This window comes from Pteronotus mesoamericanus, unplaced genomic scaffold, assembly GCF_021234165.1.
Source record: "Pteronotus mesoamericanus isolate MK-2021 breed Mesoamerican mustached bat unplaced genomic scaffold, CSHL_Meso_final scaffold_54, whole genome shotgun sequence".
Classification (NCBI taxonomy): Eukaryota; Metazoa; Chordata; class Mammalia; order Chiroptera; family Mormoopidae; genus Pteronotus; species Pteronotus mesoamericanus.
In genome coordinates this window covers 29619598-29645922 of record NW_026555321.1, presented here as the reverse complement: position 1 = coordinate 29645922, position 26325 = coordinate 29619598, and the positions used below count along the sequence as shown (strand labels likewise).

Genomic DNA, 26325 nt, shown 5'->3' with positions numbered 1-26325 from the left:
ATATGTTAAAAAAAAAAAAAAGTGCTCGGTTTGGCAGCACCTGTACTAAAAAGATAAAATATTTTTGCCCTCCTACTTTGACAAATAACCTTAATAACAATCTGTAAGCCAGGTTTGAATTTTTTAAAATTTTCATTGGGAGATAATGTAAGTACAACAGTCCACAGTGTTGAAAGTGTACAAGTCAGTGTGTTTCAGCCTTTGGATACACCCATGAAACTACCGCAATCAAAATGCAGAACGTTTCCATTACTCCCAAAAGTTGTGCCTCTTTGTGGAGTCCATCTCTTCCTTTGCCCCACCCCAGGCAACCACGGATCTATTTTCTGTGACCATAGATTAATTTTATGGAAACGGAATCCTGCAATCACGTTTGAATTTATTCTCCAACACTTTGCAGTTCCAGGCTAGAAAAAGGAAGTGTGGGAAGAGTTGGCCTTGGTCTGTGTTCCGTTCCCTTCCCTTCCCTGCCCTTCCCTCTGGCTCTCTCACTGAAATTGACCTTATAAGCACACATGGGGCTCTAGCCCACAGTCTACACTCTCTCTACCTCCCCCACCCTTCCCTTCTCCACCCTCTCATGCCAAACGGCAGCCACCCCTTGGCCACCCTTGGGAGCATAGACTGGGAAAGAGGTCTACACAGAACCCAGACAAAAGTTCAGGGTCAATTGGGGAGGAAAATAGGGAAGGGTGTGGCTGGAGAAGGGTTAGGGTGGGACCCTCTAAAGCCCAGGGCCCCTCTTGTCTGGTCTACAAGGGCAGTACCTACTTCTCCCCTTTTTCCACCCAGGGCTACAACCTAGTACAGGAAAAGCAAGGATATGACTAATAGTTTCAACAACAGATACTACTTATTGAGTGCCTCCTCTGTGGCAGGACCTGGGTGAAGCTCTTTGTCTGCATCATGTTAATTTTCACAAAATCTCTGTAGTAGGCATTACTGTCCCTACTGTGAAGACAAATAGACACAGGTCAGACAAGTGTTGTGACATGCCCAAGATCCCAAAGCTCATAGGTGGCAGAGTCAGAGCCAGAACCCACATCTGCTTGATTTTGAAGCCTTTGAGTTGAGTTTGCAGTGGTCAGGGCTGCGGGTGCAGGGACAGACTGCGGGTGCAGGTGCTGTGGGCTAGGGAAGCCTGGGAGAGGGTCTGGCCTCTTCTTAGTGACGCACCTGGCTTTACAGGGGCCCACCTGGACCGCTTGGTGCCTCTGGTGGAGGAGTTCTGCAACCTGGATGATGATGAGCTCCGGGAGTCCTGCCTTCAGGCCTTTGAGGCCTTCCTAAAGAAGTAGGTACAGCAGTTTCTTGGAAGATGAGGGCCCCAGAGTTTCTCTGGGAAGTTGGTGGGGAGAGGGTTGAGCACAGAATGCTGGTCTCAGAGCACTGAGAGCTCAGGACTCACCACTCGGGCCCACTGCCTACCCTGCCCGGCCTGGGTCCACCCGAGCCTCCCTCTCCCATCCCACAGGTGCCCCAAGGAGATGGGCCCTCATGTGCCCCAGGTAACCAGCCTGTGCCTCCAGTACATGAAGCACGACCCCAACTATAACTACGACAGTGACGGGGAGGAGGAGCAGATGGAGACAGAGGATAGTGAATTCAGTGAGCAAGGTGGGTGGCCAACTTGTCACTGGGGCTGGAGGGTGGAAATGAGTGTAGCCTTCCTGGGATTCCCCTCCCCAGCCAGAGAAGGGCTACCTTTAGTCCCTAAATCCTGATCCCACCTGTTCCTCAGGCTCCAGCCCTGCCTCCCATAATCCGGATTCTCCAATGTCCCCATCCCTTCTTATTGCAGAGTAAGGATAGTAGTAATCACTAACATTTATTGAGCATCTACTGGTGTCCCAAGTGCTCTGTTATTTCATGTTCCTTACAGTAACCCTAGAAAACCAGGTATTTATTATTATCCCCATATTTCAGACAGGGAAAGTGAGACTTAGAGAAGTGATTTGCCTGAGAGAACACAGCTCTATGAAACACAGCTAGGAAGTGGCAAAGCTGGGACTTGGAGCAAAGTCTCTCAGACTCCCTAACCCCTATGCTGTCATTTCTATCCTTTTAGTTATGGCTTCCAAGGGATAATGCTTTAACCCAGCAGAGTGAAGTTCTAATGGTAGAATGATAGACACCGACTAGGCACAGACCCAGGAGATATCTGGATGGGGAATAGACTCGATGGCTACTTTCCTTCTGTGCCTATGATCCAGTTTGTCACTCAGATGGATGCCCCTGTGTCCTGCAAGCAGGGCGTCAATGGAAGGAAGGGATTTAGAGTCTGATGAGATGGGAGGGTGAGAGACAAGTTTGGACAGGTATATTGAGGCCTGGAATGCCAAGCCAAGGAGATCGGGTATTTTCTTGTCAGTAACATGGAGCTATGGATGTTTCTTCATGGATGGCATAGGGTAGAGGTAACAAATAACAGACCATCAGAAGGGGCATCTGCTGACAGGATGCATCCATGTGGCCCACTATTGGTTGTCCAGGTGCCACCTCTGAGAGCCTGAGTTGTCAACAGAGCAGTGTGAGTAAGAACACGCTAGTCTCTGAGCCTATAACTGGGATGTCCCTAGTTAGGACCATCTCCTTTTGAGCCTCATGTGTCTCCACAGGTAACAGGCATAAGCCTTGTTGGCCTGAATATCAGCTCTCCTGTTCCCTAGCTGTGTGCCCTCAGGAGAGGCTCTCACCATCTCTGATCTTTCTTCTGGTCATCTGTTCATCTGTAAAATGGGGCTAAGACACTGTGAGCTCTGCCCTGTCTGGGGAGCTGGGAGGGTAGAAAGCCACACAAACACAGCACTTCCTGCTTGGAAGCCAGAGGAATCAGGACCCTTGAGAGACTGGAGCAGGGCGGGGCAATTCCAAAGGAGGCCCTATTGCCTCTTCCCTCTGGAATCCTAATAAATGAAACATCACACAGCCAGTTCTAAAACCAAAGGATGGGTCTTGTGCCCTAACTAGATTCTCTAGGTCCTCATTGAAGACTTGGAAGTCAGTTTTTTCCCTGGAGTAGTCAAAACAGTGAAGGGTATGGAGGCAGAAGGAGGACCCTGATGTAATTCCAGCGATTTCCCTGCTCATGTAACTTGGGGTCAGTCACTTCCCTCAGAGTCCCAATTTCCTTCTCTGTCATGGGGAAGTAATCCCTGTCTCACAAGGTCATTGTGAGGCTAAAAGGAGGTTGTGCATTTGAAGTGCTTGATGCCATCTACAGCTCACAGTAGGTGTTTATTAAATGGTAGGTAACATTCCTACTAGTACTGGATAAATACTGATCATTATAAGGTGAACCACACAGTTGTCTCCCTCTTCACCTCTTCGTCCTGGGAGCCCACCTGGGTGGGGCGGGCAGCTCCCTATCCATCTGCTGCAGAGCGCAGGGCTCCATGGTGTCCGGTTTCTGCCCCAGAGAGTGAGGACGAGTACAGTGACGACGATGACATGAGCTGGAAGGTGCGCCGGGCAGCAGCCAAGTGCATGGCGGCCTTGATCAGCTCTCGGCCTGACCTGCTACCTGACTTCCACCGCACCTTGGCGCCAGCACTCATCTGCCGCTTCAAGGAACGTGAGGAGAATGTCAAGGCTGATATCTTTGGGGCCTACATTGTGCTGCTGCGGCAAACACGGCCCCCGAAGGGATGGCTGGAGGCCATTGATGAGCCCACTCAGACTGGCAGCAACCTCCACATGCTGCGAGAACAGGTGGGCATGCCTTCCCCTCTCTCCCCCTTCACCCCACGCCCACAGCTCACCCTCCCACCCTCTCACAACCCTACCATCCATCCATCTTCCCACGCCACCCTCTGTCCATCCACTAAAGTATGCATATGGAGCACCTGCTATGTGCTCGACCCTGTGTAGCAGGTGCTGGGGCACAGCGGGTAACTAGACAGATGAAGGCCCTGCCCCTGGTCCCCCCAGCTTTTGGGTCTTGCTGATAGATTAGATGTGGAAGGTGGAACAGGGAGGTAGCACATGAGTTCCAGGCTCTGGCTAAAGCATGGAGTATAGTTCCCTGAGGTGGCAGAACATGAAGAGGGTGATGTCTAGAGTTCTCGTCTGGACATTTGCATTTAAGGTCCTTGGATGTCCAAGTGGAGATGTCAGGCAGGCACTGTGTCTACTGGGAGTCATTGCTGCGCTGGCACCTGAAGCTTGGGGAGCAGATGAGCCCATCTGGGGAAGGGAAGGGGCCCCATGCGTCCCCGCTTGAGGTGTAGGGGTGACAGCCAGACTGCCTGCATACTTTTAAGCAAGTTATTTAATCTCTCGGTAAAGTGGGCCTAGGAGTAGTACCTATTTCAGAAAGTCTGAGTATAGACTCAGGTGTCTGGTACAGAGCGAGTGATGGAAAGCTTGGGACGGAGAGATCCTCTGCATGCTGAGTTCCTCAATGGACAGGGTGTGGAAGTCCCTGGGTGGTCACTGACCCCCCTTCACCTGCCCATAGGTGCCCCTTGTGATCAAGGCCCTACAGCGGCAGCTGAAAGATCGGAGCATCAGGGCCCGCCAGGGATGCTTCAGCCTCCTCGCCGAGCTGGCGGGCATCCTCCCCGGCAGCCTGGCAGAGCACATGCCTGTGCTGGTAGCAGGTAGGATGGGCTGGAGCCTGACATCTGCTGTCCTGGGCCTCTTCCAGAACCCCACCCCCAATCCTTGAGGGTTTCCCTGTTCCACAACATACGATGGCTCCCCGTTGCCAGGAGTGAGAATAAGGCTGGGGTGCAGGCGCTACCTCCTGGTTACAGGTGGCCTTGTGTCCCTTAGCCCTGGTCCCAGCCAAGCCCTAGATTCTAACCTCTTAGAATCTGCTACATAAGAACCCAGGTACCTGGAGCCAGCTCAGACAGCTGTGGATGTTCTATCCCCGCACCCAGGGAGGGCTTTGTTGGGTCAGGGTCAGTGGCCTATAACCTTTGCACCACTCCCTGCAGGCATTGTCTTCTCACTGGCGGACCGGTCTAGCTCCTCCACCATCCGGATGGATTCCTTGGCCTTCCTGCAGGGGCTTCTGGGCACAGAGCCTGCTGAGGCCTTCCACCCACACCTGTCCGCCCTCCTGCCACCTGTAATGGCCTGTGTGTCTGACCCTTTCTACAAAATTGCAGCTGAGGCCCTGCTGGTGCTACAGGAGCTGGTGCGGGCCCTGTGGCCTCTGGGTAGGCCTCGGATGCTGGACCCCAAGCCATACGTTGGAGAGATGTCTGCAGCCACCCTGGCACGGCTCCGTGCCACCGACCTGGACCAGGAGGTGAAGGAACGGGCCATCTCCTGTATGGGCCACCTTGTAGGCCACCTGGGTGACCGGTTGGGGGATGACCTGGAGCCATCGCTATTGCTCCTCCTGGACCGTCTGCGGAATGAAATCACCCGGCTGCCTGCCGTTAAGGCACTGACGCTTGTGGCTCTGTCCCCACTGCAGCTTGATCTGCAGCCGATCCTGGCTGAGTCATTGCCCATACTGGCCTCATTCCTGCGTAAGAACCAACGGGCGCTGCGGCTGGCCACATTGGCTGCCCTGGACGCCCTGGCTCAGAGCCAGGGACTCAACCTCCCTCCATCTGCTGTGCGGGTTGTGTTGGCAGAGCTGCCTGCCCTGGTCAGCGAGAGTGACATGCATGTGGCCCAGCTAGCTGTGGACTTTCTCACCACGGTGACCCAGGCCCAGCCAGCCTCTTTGGCTGAGGTCAGTGGCCCCGTGCTCTCAGAGCTGCTGCATTTGCTGCGTTCACCCCTGTTGCCAGCAAGTGTGCTGGTAGCTGCCCAAGGCTTCCTGCAGGCTCTGGTGGGGACCCGGCCCCCGTGTGTGGACTATGCCAAACTCATGGGCCTGCTCACTGCTCCTGTTTATGAGCAGGCTGTGGACGGGGGGCCAGGCCTGCACAAGCAGGTGTTTCACTCTCTGGCTCGATGTGTGGCAGCCCTCACAGCTGCCTGTCCCCAGGAGGCAGCAAGCACAGCAAAACGCCTGGTCTGCGATGCCAGGTCACCCAACTCCAGCACGGGGGTCAAGGTCCTGGCATTCTTGTCATTGGCGGAAGTCGGCCAGGTGGCTGGGCCTGGCCCCCAGCGGGAGCTGAAGACAGTGCTTCTGGAAGCCTTGGGGTCACCCAGTGAGGATGTGAGGACGGCAGCCTCCTATGCACTAGGCCGTGTGGGTGCTGGGAACCTGCCCGACTTTCTGCCCTTCCTGCTGGGACAGATTGAGGCTGAGCCCCGGCGACAGTACCTGCTGCTACACTCGCTCAGGGAGGCCCTGGGGGCAGCCCAGCCTGACAGCTTAAAGCCCTACGCCGAGGACATCTGGGCCTTGCTGTTCCAGCGCTGCGAGGGTGCTGAGGAGGGCACCCGGGGAGTAGTGGCCGAATGCCTCGGGAAGCTTGTCCTTGCAAACCCCCCATTCCTTCTGCCCCGCTTCCGGAAGCAACTCGCTGCAGGTAGGGTCACAGGGTTGGGCAGAGGCAGCCCAGATCATTAGTGGGCAGTTTGCCCCTCAGTGTCTGAGCATCTCACACAAAGTGAGCTAGTTCCAGTAATTGGGTCTGAGAGTCACAGTGTGTGTAATACAAAGGCACAGGAGCCATTTAAAAACTATTTTCTGAGACTTACAGACCTCTTCCCCTGGGACCCTCTGGGATGGAGGGGACAGAATCCATGATCTTCAACAAATATTTCGTGATGCCTCTTCATAATCCTTGGTGTGGAAAGAAGCCTTATGCTCTAAGCAGAGGTGAATAAAAGCAGTTCTCTGAAGGGCCAGAAACTGCAGCCTGCAGAATGCAGGTCTTTTGGGCTAGCTTGAGCCAGGAGCAAATGGAAACGTACACAAGATTGGGTGCCATGACCTGAGGTTTGGGGAGGGCAGGGCAGGAGCTAGGGGTCAGCTTGTGTGTGGTCAGATCAGGGTATATCAAGGTGTTCCACAGCTCAGGGAGGAAGAAAACAGGTGTACTTGTGGAGCTGATTGGGCCTTTAGAACAAAAGGCATCCAGGCCTATATCTGTTCAACTGACCCCTGATAGGGTCAGTGGGTGTATTAGTTCACATAATGCAAGCGAGTGCTTTGTATGGTGTGTGATACCCAGTTAACACCGAGTAACTGCTGCCATTGCTATGTTGGTGATCCCTTTAAGCCCTTGCTGGGTTGCTGGGTTTATAAGAAGCAGCTGTGTGGCCCTCACCCCTGCGTGACCAGGAAGAACATTTCCTGAGGACATTCCCCATTACACTGGCAGGGCGGCTCACGAGGACCTTTGAGAGGCGTCAGGATGAGGAGCAGCCCTGCTGTTTCTTTTTTCTTTTTTTAATTTTTAGTTACTGATTTGAGAGAGAGAGGGGAGAAGACAGAGAGAGATACAGAAACAGTGATTTGCTATTCCACTCATTTATGCATTCATTGGTTAATTTCTGTATGTGCCCTGACCAGGGACTAAACCCACAACCTTGGTGTATTGAGACGATGATTCAACCAACCAACCAGCCAGGGAGCCCTGCCTTTTCTAAGCTCTGATTTGTTTCTGCCTCACAAATACTATTGAACCAGCTAACTAGTCACATGTCCTTTTTACCACTGGCTTCGGGGAAGGAAGCTTAGAGCCAAATTGGTGGCCTGCTTCTGGCAATTCATGGGACTTCCCAGTTGCCCACTCCTGCATGCCCCTCACTGTAGCCTCCATCTCACTTCCCTGCCTTGTCCTGGTTTTTTCTTATTTTAAATTTACTGAATCCTATTCTATTTGCGTATCTTCATCAGCCACCTCGAGTCTGCTTAGGGGCTAGTCAAGATGCAAAGACAACGGGGGGGGAAGTCTCAGTTCAGTAACTCATTCACTCACACATACCCTAGCGCCAAATTATAAACTTTCTCCTGCGTCTCCAACAAAAAGTTTGTGAATGAAACAGCCTTAACCCATTTACTGTTATATGTAGATGGGTGGCTGAAGGGGAGGTGGAGAGAAGTAAGCGGTTCATCTATTTCTTTTTCTTCCAGTTTTACTGAGGTATAATTGACATATAACATCGTATTAGTTTAAGGAGTACAACATAATGATTTGATATATGTGTATGTTGTAAAATGATAATCACAGTAAGTTTAATTAACATCCATCAACTCTTGTAGTTACAAAATTTTTTTTCCTTATAGTGAAGACTTTTAAGATCTACTCTCAGCCCTGACTAGTGTGGCTCAGTAGGTTGGGTGTCATTTTGCAAACTGAAAGGTTACAGGTTTGATTCCAGTTGGCGCACGTGCCTGGGATTGCAGGCAAGATCCTCGGTTGGGGGCGTGCAAGAGGCAGCCCATTCATGTTTTCTCTCTCTTCCCCTCTATCTAAAAATGAATAAATAAAATCTTTAAAGAAAAAAGATATCTACTCTCTTAGGAACTTTCAAATATATAAAACAGTATTGTTAGCTCTAGTCATTATGTTGTGCATTACATTAGCTGAAATTACTTATCTTGTACCTGGAAGTTTGTGTCTTTTTTGACCACAACCCATCTTGCCCATACACACTCCCCATCTCTTGCAACTGCAAATCTGATCTCTGTTTCTATCAGTTTTGTTTTTTTAGATAACACATATGAGATCATATGGTATTTGTCTTTCTCTTATTTCACATAGCGTAATGCCCTCAAGAGTCATCCATGTTGTGGCAAATGGCAGGATTTCTTTCCCTTCTGTGGCTGAATAATATTATTGTGTGTGCGTGTGTGTGTGTATGCGTATGTATCCCATTGTCTTTATCAATTCATTTGTTGATGGACACTTAGGTTGTTTCCATGCCTTTTAGCATTATTTTTTAGCATTATTACCTAAACATGGGAGTGCAGATAGCTATCTGAGATAACTTTCATTTTCTTCAGATATATACCTATAAATGGGATTGCTAGGTTATATGGCAATTCAATTTTTAATTTTTTTTAGATTGATTTATTTATTTTTAGAGAGATGGGAAGGGAGAGAGAAAGAGGGAGAGAAGCATCAGTGTGTGGTTGCCTCTTGCGTGCCCTCTACTGGGGACCTGGCCCACAGCCCAGGCATGTGCCCTGACTGAGAATCAAACCTGCGGCCCTTTGGTTTGCAGGCTGGCATGCAATCTACCGAGCCACACCAGCCAGGGCCAATTTTTAATCTTTTTGAGCAACCTCTATACTGTTTTTTATAGTGGTTATACTGATTTACATTCCCACCAACAGTACACAAGTATTCCTTTTTCTTCACATCGTTGCCAACATTTCTTATGACATTGTGGTTTTGATTTGTATTTTCCTGATGATTAATGACATCTAGCACCTTTTCATATACCTGTTGGCCTTTCAAGTATCTTCTTTGAGGAAAGTGTTTATTCAGGTCCTTTGCCCATTTTTAAATTGGATTATTTGTTATTTGTTATTGAGTTGTATGAGTTTTTTAAAGTCTGTATCATGGTTTGCAAATATTTTTTCCCATTCATTTTGTTGTTGGGTTTTTTTGCTGTGCAGAAGCTTTTTAGTTTGATGTAGTCCCACTTGTTTATTTTTTATTTTTTTGCTTGTGTTTCAGGAGTCCTTTCCAAAAATTCATTACCAAGACCCAAGTCAAGGAGCTTTATTCCTATATTTTCTTCTAGGATTTTTATGCTTTTAGTTCTTACACTTAAGTCTTTAATCCATTTTGCATTAATTTTTGTGAGTTGTATAAGATAGGGGTCTAGTGTCATTCTTTTACCTGTGATTATTCAGTTTTCCCAGCACCATATATTGAAGAGACTGTCTTTTCTCCACTCAGTATTCTTGGCTCCCTTGTCAAATATTAGTTGACCATACATGCCTATATTTATTTCTGGGCTCTCAATTCTGTTTTGTTGTCTTATGTGTCTGTTTTTATGCCAGTATCATGCTGTTTTGATGATTATAGCTTAAAATCAGGAGGTGCGATGCCTCCTGCTTTGTTGTTCTTTCTCATGATGGTTTTGGCTACTTGAGGTTTTTTATGGTTCAGTACAAATTTTAGGATTTTTTTTTCTATTTCTGCAAAACATCCCAGTAGGATGTGGGCCGTTTAGAGAGAGCTGATTTATTTCTTTTGCCCAATGGGAAATATATTTCCCTCCCTTATTCAGCTTCTCCGCTCAGAAAGGAAGCAGAAAAGCAAAACTAAGTGAGTTCTTTATTCCCAAACTTTGGAGATGCTCTGAATTCTGTTGGAATCCTCTTGGTCTTCAGCCTGCCTGAAGTACAACTGTCACCTGCCTGGAGAATTCGGGAGAGCCCAGCCAAGGCTCAGAATCGGCTGTTTAACTCTGGACCTGCTCTGTGGCCTTAGACGTGAACTTAACTTTTCTGAGTCTATCTTTCACCCATAAAATAGACATTAATAATTTTATTAATCATTGTAATTATATAGTATTATCAACCAATTAATAGGACAACCCTGAGGCGTAATTGAAATAATGTGTCTGAAAAACAGAATGCTGTCCCAAGGCCTGAGTAGAGATCATTCTTTGGGTTGGGTTCTTAATTCTTGAGTTCTTGGTTCTCCATTTATATCTTGCAGCATGGTTATCTGCAGTCTGACAGTTTTACTGTCTTAGCCACCGCAGGAAAAATTTGGAGACGATTCTAGGCTGCCAAGGGAGATGGCAGTATTGACTTCTTCAAAGACTGGGGAGAGTTTCAAGTGGGGATGGAGTACATTTCCGCCTTCCGTGGAAGCAGAGGAGAGTTTGGCACCTCTGACCTATGGATATTCAGGATTGGCCCCACCCCTCACCCAGCACCGCCTCTTCCCCTGCAGGTCAGCCACACACCCGGAGCACTGTCATCACAGCGGTCAAGTTCCTGATCTCGGACCAGCCCCATCCCATTGACCCCCTCCTGAAGAGCTTCATTGGTGAGCAGAGCGTCCCCTGTGCTCCCCCCAGCCCTCCCCGTCCCATTCAGTCCTCTTCACAGCCCTCGAACTTGGGCTGATTTTTCTTGCACATTGATGGAAGGGAGTTGGAGACGGGGGAGGCCACTTCATCCCCATGACAGCAGAGGGCCTGGGTTCAAAACCCTGTGCTTCCACTGAGTTGCTGGGTGAGCCCAGCATGCCCCTTCTCACCTCGGAGCCTCAGTTTCCTCATTTGTAAAATGGAGACACAAAAATCTGCAGTTCTAAGGTTTTGGAAACACCATGCATAATTGAGAGGGAAAAGTACTCCATGAAATGGAAAACTACCAACCTCTCAAATGCATTGGCTTCAGTGGGGAGCAAGCTGGGCAGGGCTCCAGAGACTGGCTCCCTGACTTGCCCCCTGTCCAAGGGGCCTTTGGACCTCTGCAGGACCAGGCTCACTTCTTTAGAGCTCCAAGCTTGTGGGTTTTTCAATGGATGGCACTGGAGCCAGCTCTCCTCTTCCAGGCAGGGCAACCTAGTGGACTCTGGAGAGGTTTTGGAGTCTTCCAACCTTGGATTCATATCCTGACTCTGTCACCCCGTGGATGGGTTATCTCATCCTCAGGCATAAAATGGGGATGCCAATCTCTACCTGCTGGTGCACCATTGTGTGAAACCAAGGGGTCAACAGATATGACCACACTCTAAATTGGAGAACATGTTCAGAAGCTGCAGCAATATCATCAGCAGCAACTCTCTCCTGTGTTCTGACCCAGCAGGCACACACTGCCAGCAGTCCTGTTTTACTCCGTCTTGCCCAAGCTGCCTACGGTTGGCATCCCCAGGGGCCTCTAAATGGGTATTTGGTTTTTGTTGTTGTATGTTTGAATCACAGTTTTTGAGCTCTCACTGTGTATCAAGTACCACACTAGGTTCTTTAATATATCTCATCGTAGTTAATTCAGACAGCCCCCAGTGTGGAATGTAGGAGTGGCCCCATTTTACAGATGAGGAAACTAAGGCTCAGAGAGTAGATTGAACCCAGGTCGTGCTGGTTCCCCACAGCTGTGTTCTCACAGAGAGTGGGGACCCTAGCAGCCAGCATGGCACAGTTGAAGGGGCCCAAGGCTGCCGGCCCTGGGTTAGAATCCCACTCTGCCAGGAGACTTTGTTCTCCCCACTGCATGACATCAAGGAGGCACATGATGGCAGTTTGCCGCATGTGGTGATGGTAACTCCAATCACCTTGTTAGGGTGGAGACTTCCATGTTTCTTCACTCTAAAGTTACTCTTTTTCCTTTGGAATGAATAAGTAATTTTTAGTTTATTGAAATATTCTCTTCTTTATCAAAGTTTTGCCTACTATGTTTTGCATCCATTGTGGTTTCTTGCTTGAATCAGTGATTACTGAGGGTAGCCAAATGGCAACTCTCTAATTCCATCATTCTTTCCATATTATTAGTTTGCATTCTATTTTTCAGGAAGAACTTTTTCTTCTCCCCCATTTATTTATTTATTCATATAATTATAGACTCATAGAGTCCTATTTCATTCAGTGGGTTATAATCTGTTACTCTCTTTATTTTGATTCTCAAGATTATCTCGGATTTAGCAGGTTCCCATGTTCATTGACGTGTATTCATCATTCTTGGAGCATATCCTTACATTTTGGCACAATAAGATGTTTCAGCCTATCTATTCTGCCCCAGCCCTATAATCAGCCATTAATCCAAGGAGCTCAGATTTCTTTTAGTGGAGAATGGTATTTAGAATCCAAGATCTGGACACTGTGTATGCTCATTGTTGCTGGTGTGCCACTGCTTCTATGCCCTCTCAGCAGACAGTATGTATGAGGAAATATGTGTATGAATGAATGTATGTACACAGACACACATATGTTCATGTGTTGGGTTCTGTTCCTATGCAGCACCACAGTGTTCATTGTAGCCTTCTCCCTTTCCAAATACCCTTCTCTTACAGTAGAAATCCAGCTCCTATTATTTGTAAGTTATTTATTCACTAAATTTTAGAATATACAAGAAGTAGTCTGAAAATTGCCAACCTTTATGTCTGTTTATTCAATATTTGTTTATAGTTCTTTTGTCTTTAGCCTGGGGGCATGTAATCAAAATTCTTTGTTTGGAAGTTACTTGAGTGAGTTGTTTTCTCCTTCATAACCTGGCTGATTATGTTAATCATTTAAAATATGGTTAGGTTGGGTTGTTTTTAGGGACCCCCCCAGTTCTTCATTTTGTTTATTTACTGAGTATATAAAACATTAACACAATTATTAAGAAGTCTAAATTATACAAAAAAGTATACTCAGAGAAGTGCTGATGTGACTTTGTGTAAGTTTCTTCATTTCTCTGATCTTCAGGAGCCTCATCTGTAATAATAGCAAGTTAACATTTGTAGGATCTTTGCTTTATGCGAGGCCCTCTGCTATGTGCTTTATATACTACCATGTTTTAAATCATAAATGCAGTACTATGAGATAGATACTGTTATTACCCGCATTTTACAGATGAGGACATCAAGCCTTGCCAAGGTCCAAGTTAGGAAATAGTAGAATATAGATTTGAACTCAGGCCAGACTCGAACCTACATTCTTATCTGGACTTTGAAGGCTTGTTGTACATGGTACAAAGTGTATACTCAGAGTATGTTCATCCCCACTCAGCTAGGTATGCATGACTCACATGAACCAGATATAAAGGAGATGGAGGTAGGAGGGGTTTGTTGTCTTGGCTGTGTTGTCCCTCGTCCCCTCTCCTCTTTCTGCCAGGAGAGTTCATGGAGAGCCTGCAGGACCCAGACCTGAACGTGCGCCGGGCCACTCTGACTTTCTTCAACTCAGCTGTGCACAACAAGCCCTCGTTGGTCCGGGACCGGCTGGGGGACATCCTGCCCCTCCTCTACCAGGAGACAAAGATCCGCCGGGACCTCATCCGAGAGGTGAGGCTGGGAGAGAACTGAGTGGCAGTCCTTGGGCCTGACTGATGGGGCTGTGGTAAGGATTAGGGTCCAGCTCATCAGATTACCAGGTCCCACGGCCTGAGTCAAGTCCTGCCCCTTCACTTCCCAGCTGTGTGACCCTGCCAAGGCAACCTAATCCACACTGAGCCTCAGTTTCTCCTCACAGCCAAAATGAGCAAAGGAATCACATCTGCATCATAGAGCTGTTGAGATGATTCAATGAGTTAAATCCTGCAGGTGCTCAAAACTGCCCCTGGGACACGGTGGGCACTCAGTCAATGTTGGTGACCCTTGTTATCGTCAACATTCAGCAGGTGGTCAAGGAGCGCCAACCCTGTGTCTGAGCACCAGGGTTCAGAGCTGGACCAGGCGTGGCTTCTGCACCAGGGAGGTTATGGCCTCCTGACGTAGAGAGACACGCACTGTACTGATTATTTAACTTATTTAGTGCCCAGTTGGTGAAGTAAGAATTTAAAGAGAAGAGATTAAAGATGATTTAACAGCTAAGTCATCATCACACAATGTGATAAAAAGGTCTGAACCACTTGGCATCACTGAGGAAGAAGTGACACTTTAGAGGGTTAGGAAAGTTGCCCAAAAGAGGGGACATTTGAACTGGACTTGGAGGGATGACAAGAATTTACCATTGAGAGCAGAGCTCCATGGTTAAAAGGTTCAGAGACACCAGGGTTTTTAATTCTGATTCAGCCGTTTATTAGCTCTGTGTCATTGGGCAACTTAACTTCTCTGAGCCTTAGTTTCCTCATATGGTAAATGCAGTTAATAATAACACTGGCGTCCTAGAGCTGTTATAATGCTTGACTAAAATGTCATCTGTCAAACACTCAGCAAAGTGCCTGGTACGTCATAACTGCTCAGTAGATTATAACAATGAATTCTTATTGTTATCATCACCAAAGGGCATTGCAGGCAGAGAAAAGGCATACACACTTGAGGGTAAAAAGTATGAGACACAGTACTGAACAACAGATGTGGAGTGTGCAGCAGGAACTAGGGGAGGTATTCCTATACTTTGCATTCACATCCACTAATCTGTTATCCTTCCCTCCTGCAGGTGGAGATGGGGCCCTTTAAACACACAGTGGATGATGGGCTGGACGTGCGGAAGGCAGCCTTCGAGTGCATGTACTCATTGCTCGAGAGCTGTCTGGGCCAGCTGGACATCTGTGAGTTCCTGAACCACGTGGAGGACGGCCTGAAGGACCACTATGATATCCGGGTAGGATGAGCCCCCTGCCAGACTCATGGCCACTCCATACCAACCGGACAGCCAGGTGCCAGTGGGCCTGCTGCTTGTATGTCCCCACTCCTTCCCCCAGGAAACCACATGAAAACAGCTGTATGTTTTTTTCTAATAAGAAAACAACTCAAACTCACGTCTCAAACACCTTTGGTGGGATTCTACACTGGCAAGCTCTTTGGAGGATGGCTTGACAATAACTAGAAAAATTTATAACTCTCAGACACACCCTTTGACCCAGCAATTCCCTATCTGTGAGGCTCTGGACTAACTCCTGCACACGTTCAGAGTTTCTGTTCAAGATTGTTCACTGATTTTGGGAATTGGGAAAATCTGGCAGCTACCTAAATATCCACTTACGGAGAACTGGTTCGGAAAACTGGGTGCCTCCAGTCATGGAATCCTGGCAGCATTAAAAAGAGTGAGCTGGATCTCTGTGTTCAAATGTGAAAGATGGCCAAGACCCTGAATGACAAAAGTTGTTTTTAATGGGTTTTTCCCATGCTTGAGTTGTGTCCAGGCCCCCTTTGGTGCTGAGGCGGGTGGATGGGACCTCTCTTGAGCAACCTACGGTTATCTCATCAAGCCTCCGCATTAACCTTTGGTTTAGATGCCCAGTTTGCAGGGGAGAAACCAGAGCCCTGGTTAGTTCAAGGGCACAAGGGAGGAAGTGGAGGAGCCCTAGGTCATAGCTCCTGATGTCTAACGCCATGCTCTTTGCAGCTCTACCCCCCGTTTTCCTTTGCTATGGGCTGTGTGGGGATCAGGGCAAGGTAGATAGCTGGTGGGGATGGGTAGGGCATATTGATTTCAAACAACCACCCTTTATACTAAGTATCATTTGTAGAGATTTTGCCATCTTCAAAAGAGGTCACCATTTATTCTCCTAGAGGCTGAATCCAGCTTGTAGACATGTTTAGTTGGCTCACATAGTTTTTTGTTTGTTTTTGTTTAAATCAGGTGCCAACATTTAAAAATTGAGAGATTTCATATGAAAACGGTCTTCTTTTGAAAACAGTCCATCAAGTCTAGGCCACATTCCCACCTATCCACAACCGGCTGGAGCTGCATAGCTGCTCTCTGGAGTGTGGGCTCCTTACTCCTTCCCAGCTCCCATCCAGCTCCCCTGCCTGGCCCGGTAGGCATCTGAGCTTGAGAACTGCCCCTTCCCTGATGTCTCTTATGATCCAAGTTTTTTCAGGACAACCAAGTACAGTTGGCATAGATGGTATTACCAGACTCTCATAAGGACCTGAGCAGGAATTAGTGCTAGAGTTTGGACTTGAGCTCCAAGTGTTGGGCCCAGAGTCTCTGCTCTTCCCCAGGGCTCGCTTCTTTTGGTCCTGGGTCATTTCACCAAGAACTCTGTCTCCTTCCTCCTGGGCAGATGCTGACCTTCATCATGCTTGCACGATTGGCTACCCTGTGTCCTGCGCCTGTTCTGCAGAGGGTGGATCGGCTCATTGAGCCACTCAGGGCCACCTGCATCGCCAAAGTAAGCCGCTGCCCAGCCCTGTGCACACTTATGGGTCCTCTGCAGATCTTTTGTAGTTACAATTTACCAAGAACCTCCTGTGGTACTGGTGGCATGGGAAGTGCTTATTTTAATCATCATCATCATCCTATAAAGTACTTCTTGTTACTTCTTATTCTTAACCATTGTATACACAGGGGAACAGAGGTTAGAAGTGAAGTTGGCTGAGGCTACATAGCTAGTAAATTTTGGAGCTGGATTCCAACCCAGCTCTGTCTCTATCATTCATTAAGTATTTCCTGGGTGTTGGGCTTTGTGACAAGTCCTGGGGATACAACATCAAACATGATGGACTCCCTCATCTCACGTCCTAATTGGGAAACAGAGTCTCTTAGAAATTATTGATTGATATGGAGCAGAGTTGCTGTTAGACTGGAGTGCATCAAGGGTCCACGGGAGGGATCTGGGGCCTCATGGAAACCTGCAGTGTTGAGAACAGAGCCTGGCACACCTAAGGCATGCCTAGTAAACACCTGTTGAATCAAAGAACTAATTTGGGTTTTGGAAGGGTTAAAAAATCAGTTAAAAAGAGGGCAGAGTATTTTAGATTGGAGCCCGAAGAGTAGAGATACCCATAGTGCAGTAATTTCCAAGTAGCAAAACCCTCTCCAAAAAAAATCTAACAAGGATTAAACAGATAAAATTGGTAATTTGTTAATAGAAACCTACTTTGTAAGTTTATATTTTTAACATATGATTGGTATGAAGTCAAAGAAAACAGTGGTTCTACAGGGCCATTGAGCTCTTCACAGTCTAAGTGGCCAAATATTTCTGGTTTTCTTTGAGCCATAAGGGATGGAGAAAAATCCCAGTTCACAGGGAGGAACTTGCAAATGGCATTGCAACATCAGACAACCTTTACTCACTTTCACCTGAGGCCCACACAAGTGTCACTCAGTCTGGCTGCTCAGAGGGATGCTGTTTGTCAAGCTGGGATGAGAGCTTGTCACATCCACATACCCAGTGCCTCATCCACAATTCTGAATCCTACAAAACTCTGCAAACTAAGATTTTCGTAACTTGTTTGGCACCAAAACTTATCTTGAACTGACTGGCACGAGGCTGTTTATGACCGTATTTCCCTTTTTGTGATATTCATAATATTCTTACATTTTTCATAAACTTAGTTGGGAAAATGTTAGTGCATCTGATTACAGGGTATTGTACCAGACCCATATTATCTGCACATTATCACATTATCACCTTTTCTAAAACCCCCAAAACTCCTGAATTTCAAAAGCATATCTGGCCCCAGGGGTTTCAGAAAAGAGGTGTGGACCTATGCAGTCATTTAATCCTCACAGTAGCCCTGTAAGAAGAAGCTCTTAATTATAGTTTGGGAAGTGAGGAGCAAAAAGGTGACTACCTGAAGTCACAGCTGTCACAGGCGGAGCCATCTGAACCCAGGACTGTCCAACCTCAATACCAAGCTCTTAACCATCACAGATTCTTTAGGGGGAAGAGACTAATGTTGTCTGGGGTAAGTCAGGAAGGCCTTTATTCCATAAGCAATGGGGGAATTCCTGAGATTCTATGATTAAGTGGGAGAGGGTCTGGCATGAGGAAACAGAAAGCAGGCAAGGTGCTTCTGGATGTTTACTCTCCATCTGCATCTGCAGAAAGAACGACAGATGCCTGGCTAGAAGACTGTCACAGTGATCTGTTCAGTTAAGTCCTATGGTACCAAAACTTCTTGCAGGGAAAGGAGACTAAGTGAACACTTTACAGCAATTGTCACCATTGATTTATTATCAAGAAGAAAGGTGAGTAACTTAAGATTGGTTGCTCAGAGGCTCTTTAGGTAACTTTGAAGCTGATTTGAATGACAAAGAACCACCCTGTTGGGAAGTTAGCCGGTGTAAACGCTCAGAGTTGGAAGAAACCATCCGGAGGTAGAGTGCTATAGGTAGAGTGCCATAGGTGTTGGAGAGGAAGCTGAAGAGGCTGCAGTGTGAAGACAGGCTCAGTAAAGGATGGCTCATTGTTGTTTCTCACTTTAGGTCAAAGCTGGTTCCGTGAAGCAGGAGTTTGAGAAGCAAGATGAACTGAAGCGCTCTGCCATGAGGGCAGTGGCCGCCTTGCTGACCATCCCAGAAGTGGGGAAAAGCCCCATCATGGCCGACTTCTCTTCCCAAATAAGATCCAACCCTGAACTTGCTGCCCTCTTTGAAAGCATCCAGAAGGATTCTGCTTCAGCCCCCAGCACAGACTCAATGGAGCTCAGCTAGTCCTACCCTAGCCCCTAGATGGGCCCTTACTCAAGAGAAGGGGACCCACTCAAGCCTAAGGCCTCAGCCTCACTTTCCCGCCACCCAAGGCCATTGGCCTTTACTTACAAACTTTCATTTCCCTGGAGGCCGTCCTGCTCCTGTCTGGGGTTTACAGTGCCTTCTCCAGGGATCCCAGCTCATTGGCCCCCAACCTGAAGCTGTAAGGCTGCCAACAGTCGGGCCCTTTAACTCAGGACAGTCATTCAAACTAACAGGGCAGAATTTTCCAAGCCTTTCACACTGGTCTGTCTGGTTTCTTCAAGCTGGGGAGGCCCTGCCTCACAAAGTACTTAGTATTTAGACATATTCTGTGCCCACAGCGGTGAGAGGTTAGGAGGCAGCAGGCTGGCCTTTCTTCCCACTAGAGTCCCAGATTTGTCACACCACTCATTTTTTCAATTCATGATCTGAAATACCAAAAATTTGTACTTTGGCTGAGCATCTTAAAATCTCAAATACTTCTGAGTTATTCACATTTTAGAATTATAAAGACAGGATTTCTAATTGGTAGTAATGCATCAGAAATACTCACTTGCAGGGGGGATAGTGTGGGTAGAGAATTAAAGCTAATGTGGTTTTCTAATTTCCAAACTCTTACATAGTAAACTGAGAAACAGTAAAGCACGAAAGTACAAACCATGTTTCGTGTTACACGACCTAGGCATAACCAGCTGGTTTGTCCTGAGGAAAGTTTTGAACATGTCTAGTATCAAGGACACAAAATCAAGCAATAGGCCAAAGAATCTTTTGTGCTATCCCAGGTTAATAAAGGAGAGATCCTAAATTACAACTGTTTTCTCTGCACAATTCCTCTAGTTAGTAGTCACACCACTTATCAGCATATGGCCCCGTCAATTTAAAGGAATAATGAAAATGACCAATGATTTACTTAATGTCTCATACTAGGTCTTGAATAGGAGGCAGTCAACGTGTTACTTTATCTACTGAAACTAAGAGCCTTAAAATCCAGTCATGGCTAGTGCACCAAGGAAATTATAACCAGTGTATTATTTCTGGCTCAGCTGACCAGGTGGTGAAACTCCCCCCCCCCCCCGCCCCTCTCATACACTAAAGCAGTGATCTTCAACCAGTATGCCCCACGAATTTTTAAAATATGCAATACCCATTTAGTCAGATACTGACCTCTTTTCCTTTAGATTGTCAAATTTAAAAGTGACAATAGCCATCCAGTATGAATCAAAATTATACCTTTTTGTTAGATCAGCGAAAAACATTTATGTGCCAGTTTGTGCGCCATGAGATGAAAAATGTTGAAAATCATTGTACTGGAGTACCACATGCCATATACCATGTGACTTATACTGCAACTTACTACCATTTCTTGGGGTATTGTAACCTTAGAATTAAAACTTAGCTAGATCTGCCCTCGCCAGTGTGGCTCAGGTGGTTGGAGCATCATCCTGTAAACCAAAGTTGCTGGGTTTGATTCCCAATCAAGGCACATGCCTGAGTTGTGGGTTAGGTCCCTGTTGGACACATGCAGGAGGCAACCAATCAATTCCTTCCCTCCCTCCCCCTCTCTAAAATCTATGGGCCTGTCCTTACGTGAGGATTTTTTTAAAAAAATACAAGCTTGATTCTAGCTATTGTGGTTGAAAAGGAGTTTGAGTCAAATTCTGAGTCCCAAGAGGCCTGGTTATTACCCGTTAAGAATCCCACGCCTGTGGAAATTATGCCTGAAGCAACAAGCTGGGAGAATTTATATAAGGCAAACTGAAAGCCATCTTCAAACATCTAGGGCCGATCATATATAGAGGGATTTGTGTGTCATCCTGTTTTGTACTTTTGGTCAAAAGCTATGTGGCGGTATTTCAGCACTAAAGAATTTAAGGGAGTAAGAAAGAAAATCACTTGGATCCTTTCACGCATATTCTCAGTCTTCACAAGAACCACACAGAGTAACCTATCCAGCTTTAAAGTGAGGCTAAGAATGACTTCTTGATATGAGCTGCAAGGTCCTTCAGTTGCAGGTCTCAGAACCTACGCTGGTCTGTGCACTCAAGGCTGGTGCCCTGTGAAGTATCAAGTATCCTCTATAAACCTCTTCCAAGTGGCAGATTCTGGAGCATTAATGGGCAAAAGAACAATCTCTGTGACAAGCTGTCAAAGCAACTGGAGAGTAAAACCAAGAGCAGAAATGCCAGATGGCAGAATTTTAAGGTTTTATTAACACAAATACAATGTGTACACAATCTGTCTATTCATTTTCTTCACTGCGCAGCCTGGCATTGGGATTGGTGACTCTGATGGCCAGCTGGGCCGCTCTTTCCACAATGGCTTTGCGGTTCTTCGAGGAGACGTTGTGAGCAATCTCAGCACAGTAAGATCTGGAAGAGAATCCACAGGTAGATAAGGAGGCAAGCCAGCCCAGAACACACACTTGTGTGTTTCACTGGGAAGGCAATGGCTTTGGTCACTTCACATCCACAGCCACAACACTGAGCATAGATGGCTGCTGCATAACACCTGCACGTCCCCAAATCCCAGATAACTAGCAAGGCTCTTAAAAGTCTCTGCTGCAACAAAAACAAACAACAAAAACAAAAAAACCCCCACTTTCACAGTTCCCTCTTTTTTAATCCTTACTGCAGCCTTGTAATCCTAGTATTGCCTCCATCTCACAGACAAGGACCACAGAGGTGGAAGTGAATTTTCAAAATCACATATTCAGCAATGGACAGGGCCAGGATGGCTCAGCCCCAGACTCCAGGTTCAAAAATTCTCCGTCTACCTTTCTGGACAAATGGCCCAACTCAGGGAAGTCTCAAGAAGCTTGCACTTGCTTGTGAAAAGTTTTGGAGCTATAAGTAGCAGAGCGGACCCCACCAGTCTGATTAATCGAAGGGGTCTCTGATCCAGACCATAAACATTTACTTGTTCAATTGCTGCAGGTAAAATTCACGTTGAAAGTAACATTGCCTCAAGCCACCCAGTGAGTAGCAACACATAACATTTCCTGAACACAGGTGCTGGGAACTGGCCCCATCCCCAATGTGATAATTGGTCTAATGAACACATTTCAGTAAGGGGGTGATCTGATTCCATAAAGGCAGATTAAGAAAAGATATTACCCCTGAAGGAATTTCAGCAAAAAAGAGAAGACTGTAATGTATCTGATCAAATAAGACAATGGGTATATACAGTTCTTTTTAAGATCTCTGTAAGAAAATAGCTTAACAGCGTGACAAGCAAAATGGACAAAAAACTTGTTACATATAAAGGAGTCCACTCAAGCTCAAAGTAGCTACATTTTAAAATGTTTCCATAATCACTGTTTTCAAGATTTAAGTTGTATTACTGTCTTTTTTTAAAAAAAATTTTTGGGTCCTTGTCCATACCTGTTTAATAATCACAATCACACTGTACATATTTTAAATACTTTCCCTGCTGCTTAGGCATTTTCCATACATCACAATTCTTAAATGTGTAACACTCCACTCTGTTTTGTACTCCTACCATCCACCAACTTTATTCACAATTGTTCAGTTACTGTTGCAATGGTCATCTTATAAAGTTTCCCTGCTTTTTACTTATTTTTTAAAAGACTGCTGGTTTGCAGGCTGGCATTCAATCCACTGAGTCACACCAGCCAAGGCTGCTTTTTAATTAAAGAAATGCCGAGAAATGGAACTTGTGGATTAAAAGTCATGGACTCAGTATTTCCATGGCTCTTGATACTGCAAATATTTGCACCTCAATCATTTTTTGCTACACATGTAATAAAACTGCATCTTTCTGTCATAATTCTCTATCAACCTACTTACTGCAGATTGGGCACCTACCATTGTTAATCCTTACTCATCCTTTCTACAAAAAATTTCCAGCATTTCAATGTCTGGTTAAAGCTCCAACCTAGAAACTCAACCAAAAATGGTTTCATTCATTTTTATTACTATCTTCAATCGCTTTAGCTAAAAGGTATTTGTAAACGTGTGTACACAGAGATGTGACCAGCTGTGTATAAATCACTTGCCACAAGCAATCTTTTCTCAGCCATTGCCCTGGTTTTGGCCTAAGCCAACCAAAAGTCTCACACAGAGTTCACTGAGTGTCTAACTTCCTTAGAACAATGAGAAAGTAATGCTGCTATCCCTCCATGTGCTCTTGCACCTATCAGCTTTGTCTAAGTACTCTCTGTCTGCAGTCCTCCTCCTTTTCTCCACCTCTAATCACAATGAGCCCTAAGTCAGACAGCAACTCCTCCATTATTGCAGCATTCTGAAACATGTGGCCCCAGTTTAAGTGCTCTTTAGGTCTGAGGCTATCCCCCATACAAATAAAGCAATGTTCTGGAAATGACTGCCCAAAGTCCTCCTCTTTCCAGGTCTTGGGTCTCTACACTTTTTAGGACAAGTCATAGCCCCTGTCCCCCATTCTGAAGTCCCGAACAAGCATTAACTATGCTCCTGAGAGAATATACAACTTCTCCAAGTGCATCTGAAAAGTCTTGAGTCCCTCCCAAAAATGCTCGCAGAGAGCCACACTTTTGACATCTACACCCACAGATGGGAACCAGCTTACTTGTTGCACATCAGCAGCACTTCAAGCTCCTTGACATTGTGGACCAGGAATTTTCGAAAACCACTGGGCAGCATATGCTTTGTTTTCTTGTTGCTCCCATAACCAATGTTTGGCATCAAGATCTGGCCCTTGAATCTTCTGCGCACCCTATTGTCAATACCTCTGGGTTTCCGCCAGTTCCGCTGAAAGAAAACACACAGGTGGGTCAGTGTCTGTGCAGACTGCCAACTCTTCCTTCTGGAGCAAAAAAAAAAAAAGGGGGAGCAAATGTAAAGGAAATATAACAGTAGTTGTCTTTGGGTAACAGGATTTCACTACTTATTATTTTTTGGTGAAGAAAAATAGGCTCTTGTATTTGCACACCTGGAACACAGACCCATATCCACTCCTAAGTAAAGGAAAAGCAGACCACACACCAATGGAACATTGGGGGATCGTGCACAAAGTGAGAAGAGCATGGATTTCAATACTACACTCAAGACCCAGGTTTTCTCACCTATAAAACAAGGATAATTTACCTCTCGTACCATCATAAGACCACCTGAAATATGATACAAATATAAGCCTCTGGACACCTCAAAACAGCCAAGTGTGCTTTGTTATTTAAATTTCAATTTACACATCAAGAGGCTGAGTGCCAGTAAGTGCCTGGGTTTCTATAGTGAGCTCTTCCACCAACCAGATGGTTGGTTCATCTGTCAAAGGTACTCTTCTAGGAGCTGTCAGAAATCCAACAGCCAATTCAGGAACCCTTTTCACCCCAACACACACACTTCCACTTCCACCCAGGGACCGTATACCTTAATTTTGACATATCGGTCTGACTGGTGCCGAATGAACTTCTTGGTCCTCTTTTTGACAATCTTGGGTTTCACGAGGGGTCTGAGGGCAGCCATGGTGCCTTCAAAAGAGAGATACTGTGAAACAAAAAAGTCCCAGAAGGACGCTTTCCTTGCCCAGGGCTTAAATGTTGTTGCAGAGTGTCTTCCAATCACCAGCTACGGAGCAAGCGGGGAATGGAATGGGTACCTCTGCCAGGCTTGCTTTTCCTCCCGTCTCCGAAGCTGGCAGAATATTAGTCATTCTCCAGACGCGATCCTGGGAGGTTGGGAGTCACCTCACTCACTCAAAGCCAAGAAAGAATGCCAACAGCTGACTTAAAACAAACCGGCACCCAAAGGTTCTCTGCCTGCAAAGGGACAGCACATCCTACTTCACCAAGTAGGGGCGGTCTGAACCCCGATGTGGTCCAGTTTCCTTTTAGTTATGCGGAACTTTGACAAGCTACAGGAACCGGAGTTCCTTTTCTCACCTGTAAAATGGAGATGCTATTGCCCATTGAATGCTTGTAGTGCCCAGACGCTTAGTAAAGAGAAATCTCTAGATGTCCTTCTAAAACGCCTCTGGACCTTTGAATACAGTGTTCTACCTGGAGATCACCTCAAAAGTTACTTTCCTCAAGGTGCCATCAATAGCCCTCTTTATATTTAAACTGCAGCATCCTTTGCTGTCATCAGAGCCATCGACTTCCTTGTTCAACGCACAGTAGGTACTCAGTGAACTGACATCCACTCACCGCCTGCCCCCCGCCCTGCTTTCCTCAAAAACAAGGATACAGTTTCAAATTTCCAGAGATCCTGACCTGCTACCACAATTTCTGGTAACTGAATGGGTTTCTTTCGGGGGTGGGGGCGCAGTTCCGCCACAGCACTAACTAGGGCCTGAAAGTGGAAGGAAGAGAGCGTCGGGCAACTGTAACAGGTTTTGGGTTTTTATTTCTATAACACGTGGTCAGATATCGCTACTCGAAGTAATTCGACCGCTCGAGTCCTGGCCGGTGAGGCTGCAAGCCCCGGATCGCTCCATGCCCCGCAGGAGCCCCCTTAATTTGGGTTCAAACAAGCGGTCCGCACCTCAGCCTGATCCCAGGCGGCCACCGTAGGCGCGCAAGTGGGCCTAGGAAACGAACCTCCATTACCGGCCGCATCACTTCGTTCTGTTCCAGTCCGCGCTTCAGCAAGGCGAGAAAGACAATACACACTGAAACGACCACTTTAAAGGACAGGTCTCCTCGCCAGGGGGCGATGGGGCCTAATGGGGGCCGCACAGACACAGATGACCAGTGATTAAAACTCACCAAGTAAGAGATGGATGCCACCTCCGTAGACAGCGCTGAGGAAGAGAGAGGAAGTGGGCTCGTGAGGTCAGATGCGACTTGACCTCTGAGTCCTGGCAGGGAAAAGGCAAGGACTTCCGGCTCTTGGTCGTTCAAAAATAAAGAAACGTCAGACAAATAATACTTAAAAAAAGGCTACGGTTACCTGTCTTTCATAGACATTAATATACAGGAGTAGTCCTGAAAATTTTTCATACCTGCCGTTGGGACTCCGTAGAATATTTGGAATTCTTTCTGAGCTTCTAAGACCTCGCCAGGGCACCCATTTCCGCCAGAAGCTGAAGCCACTCCTCCAGCTTTTAGATTACTTTCTCCCTCGTTTCTTCTGCTCCAAAGCGCGCCTCTTAGTGGCCGGGAGGAAACAAAACAGGGACTTCCTAATTCCTCTCCTGAATTTGTAAATAACAATGAGACTATGTATAATAGTTATAACTCAGTTGGATTTACTAGCCTTCCCACAATTCTATGAACTAGATCTATTTTCCCCATTTTACATATGTGGGAAGTGAGGTTTGGAGGTTTGACTTAAAAAATCCACATTTGTAACTGCCAAGTTTTTCACTGTTCTTGGTTGGTTGGTTTGCGGTTTTTTCTAGCTTTTGGTTTTAAGATTAGTGCAAAAATTAAATTTTAGAAGGGGAAAAAAATGCCCCATGATTCCACAATACAGATGTCATTAGTGATCTTGATAGGAGTAA

At 46.5% G+C, this 26325-nt stretch overlaps 2 protein-coding genes and 1 non-coding gene across 3 annotated transcripts in view; 1 reads left to right on the top strand and 2 right to left on the bottom strand.

Moving 5' to 3' along the window:
* CAND2 (cullin associated and neddylation dissociated 2 (putative)) overlaps window positions 1-20001 on the top strand; it is a 31727-nt gene extending 11726 nt beyond the window's left edge. Inside the window, exons 6-15 of the mRNA XM_054595568.1 lie at window positions 1189-1294; window positions 1475-1617; window positions 3419-3711; window positions 4460-4601; window positions 4944-6446; window positions 10785-10880; window positions 13654-13823; window positions 14920-15084; window positions 16493-16600; window positions 18640-20001. Coding sequence (XP_054451543.1) covers window positions 1189-1294; window positions 1475-1617; window positions 3419-3711; window positions 4460-4601; window positions 4944-6446; window positions 10785-10880; window positions 13654-13823; window positions 14920-15084; window positions 16493-16600; window positions 18640-18867 — 2954 coding nt within the window. The 3' untranslated portion in view covers window positions 18868-20001. The remainder of the gene's footprint in view (window positions 1-1188; window positions 1295-1474; window positions 1618-3418; window positions 3712-4459; window positions 4602-4943; window positions 6447-10784; window positions 10881-13653; window positions 13824-14919; window positions 15085-16492; window positions 16601-18639) is intronic.
* Window positions 20002-21056: 1055 nt separating this feature from the next.
* On the bottom strand, window positions 21057-25651 carry RPL32 (ribosomal protein L32). Its single transcript, XM_054595117.1, has 4 exons — window positions 25589-25651; window positions 24252-24352; window positions 23452-23633; window positions 21057-21257 (listed from the first exon to the last, which is right to left on the bottom strand). Exons 2-4 carry the CDS (start codon window positions 24345-24347, stop codon window positions 21128-21130), a joined length of 408 nt encoding a protein of 135 aa, XP_054451092.1. The 5' UTR covers window positions 24348-24352; window positions 25589-25651; the 3' UTR covers window positions 21057-21127.
* LOC129061119 (small nucleolar RNA SNORA7) lies at window positions 24420-24559 on the bottom strand. Its single transcript, XR_008528085.1, has one exon. It is a non-coding gene; the product is annotated as a small nucleolar RNA SNORA7 (small nucleolar RNA).
* Window positions 25652-26325: the final 674 nt, after the last annotated feature.

Coding starts and splice junctions, on each gene's coding strand:
- RPL32 (XM_054595117.1), bottom strand. CDS start 24,347: ATGGCTGCCCTCAGACCCCTCGTGAAACCCAAGATTGTCAAAAAGAGG. Junction 23,634..24,251: donor ACCGATATGTCAAAATTAAG/GTATACGGTCCC, acceptor GTTTTCTTTCAG/CGGAACTGGCGGAAACCCAG. Junction 21,258..23,451: donor GTGCTGCTGATGTGCAACAA/GTAAGCTGGTTC, acceptor ATTCTCTTCCAG/ATCTTACTGTGCTGAGATTG.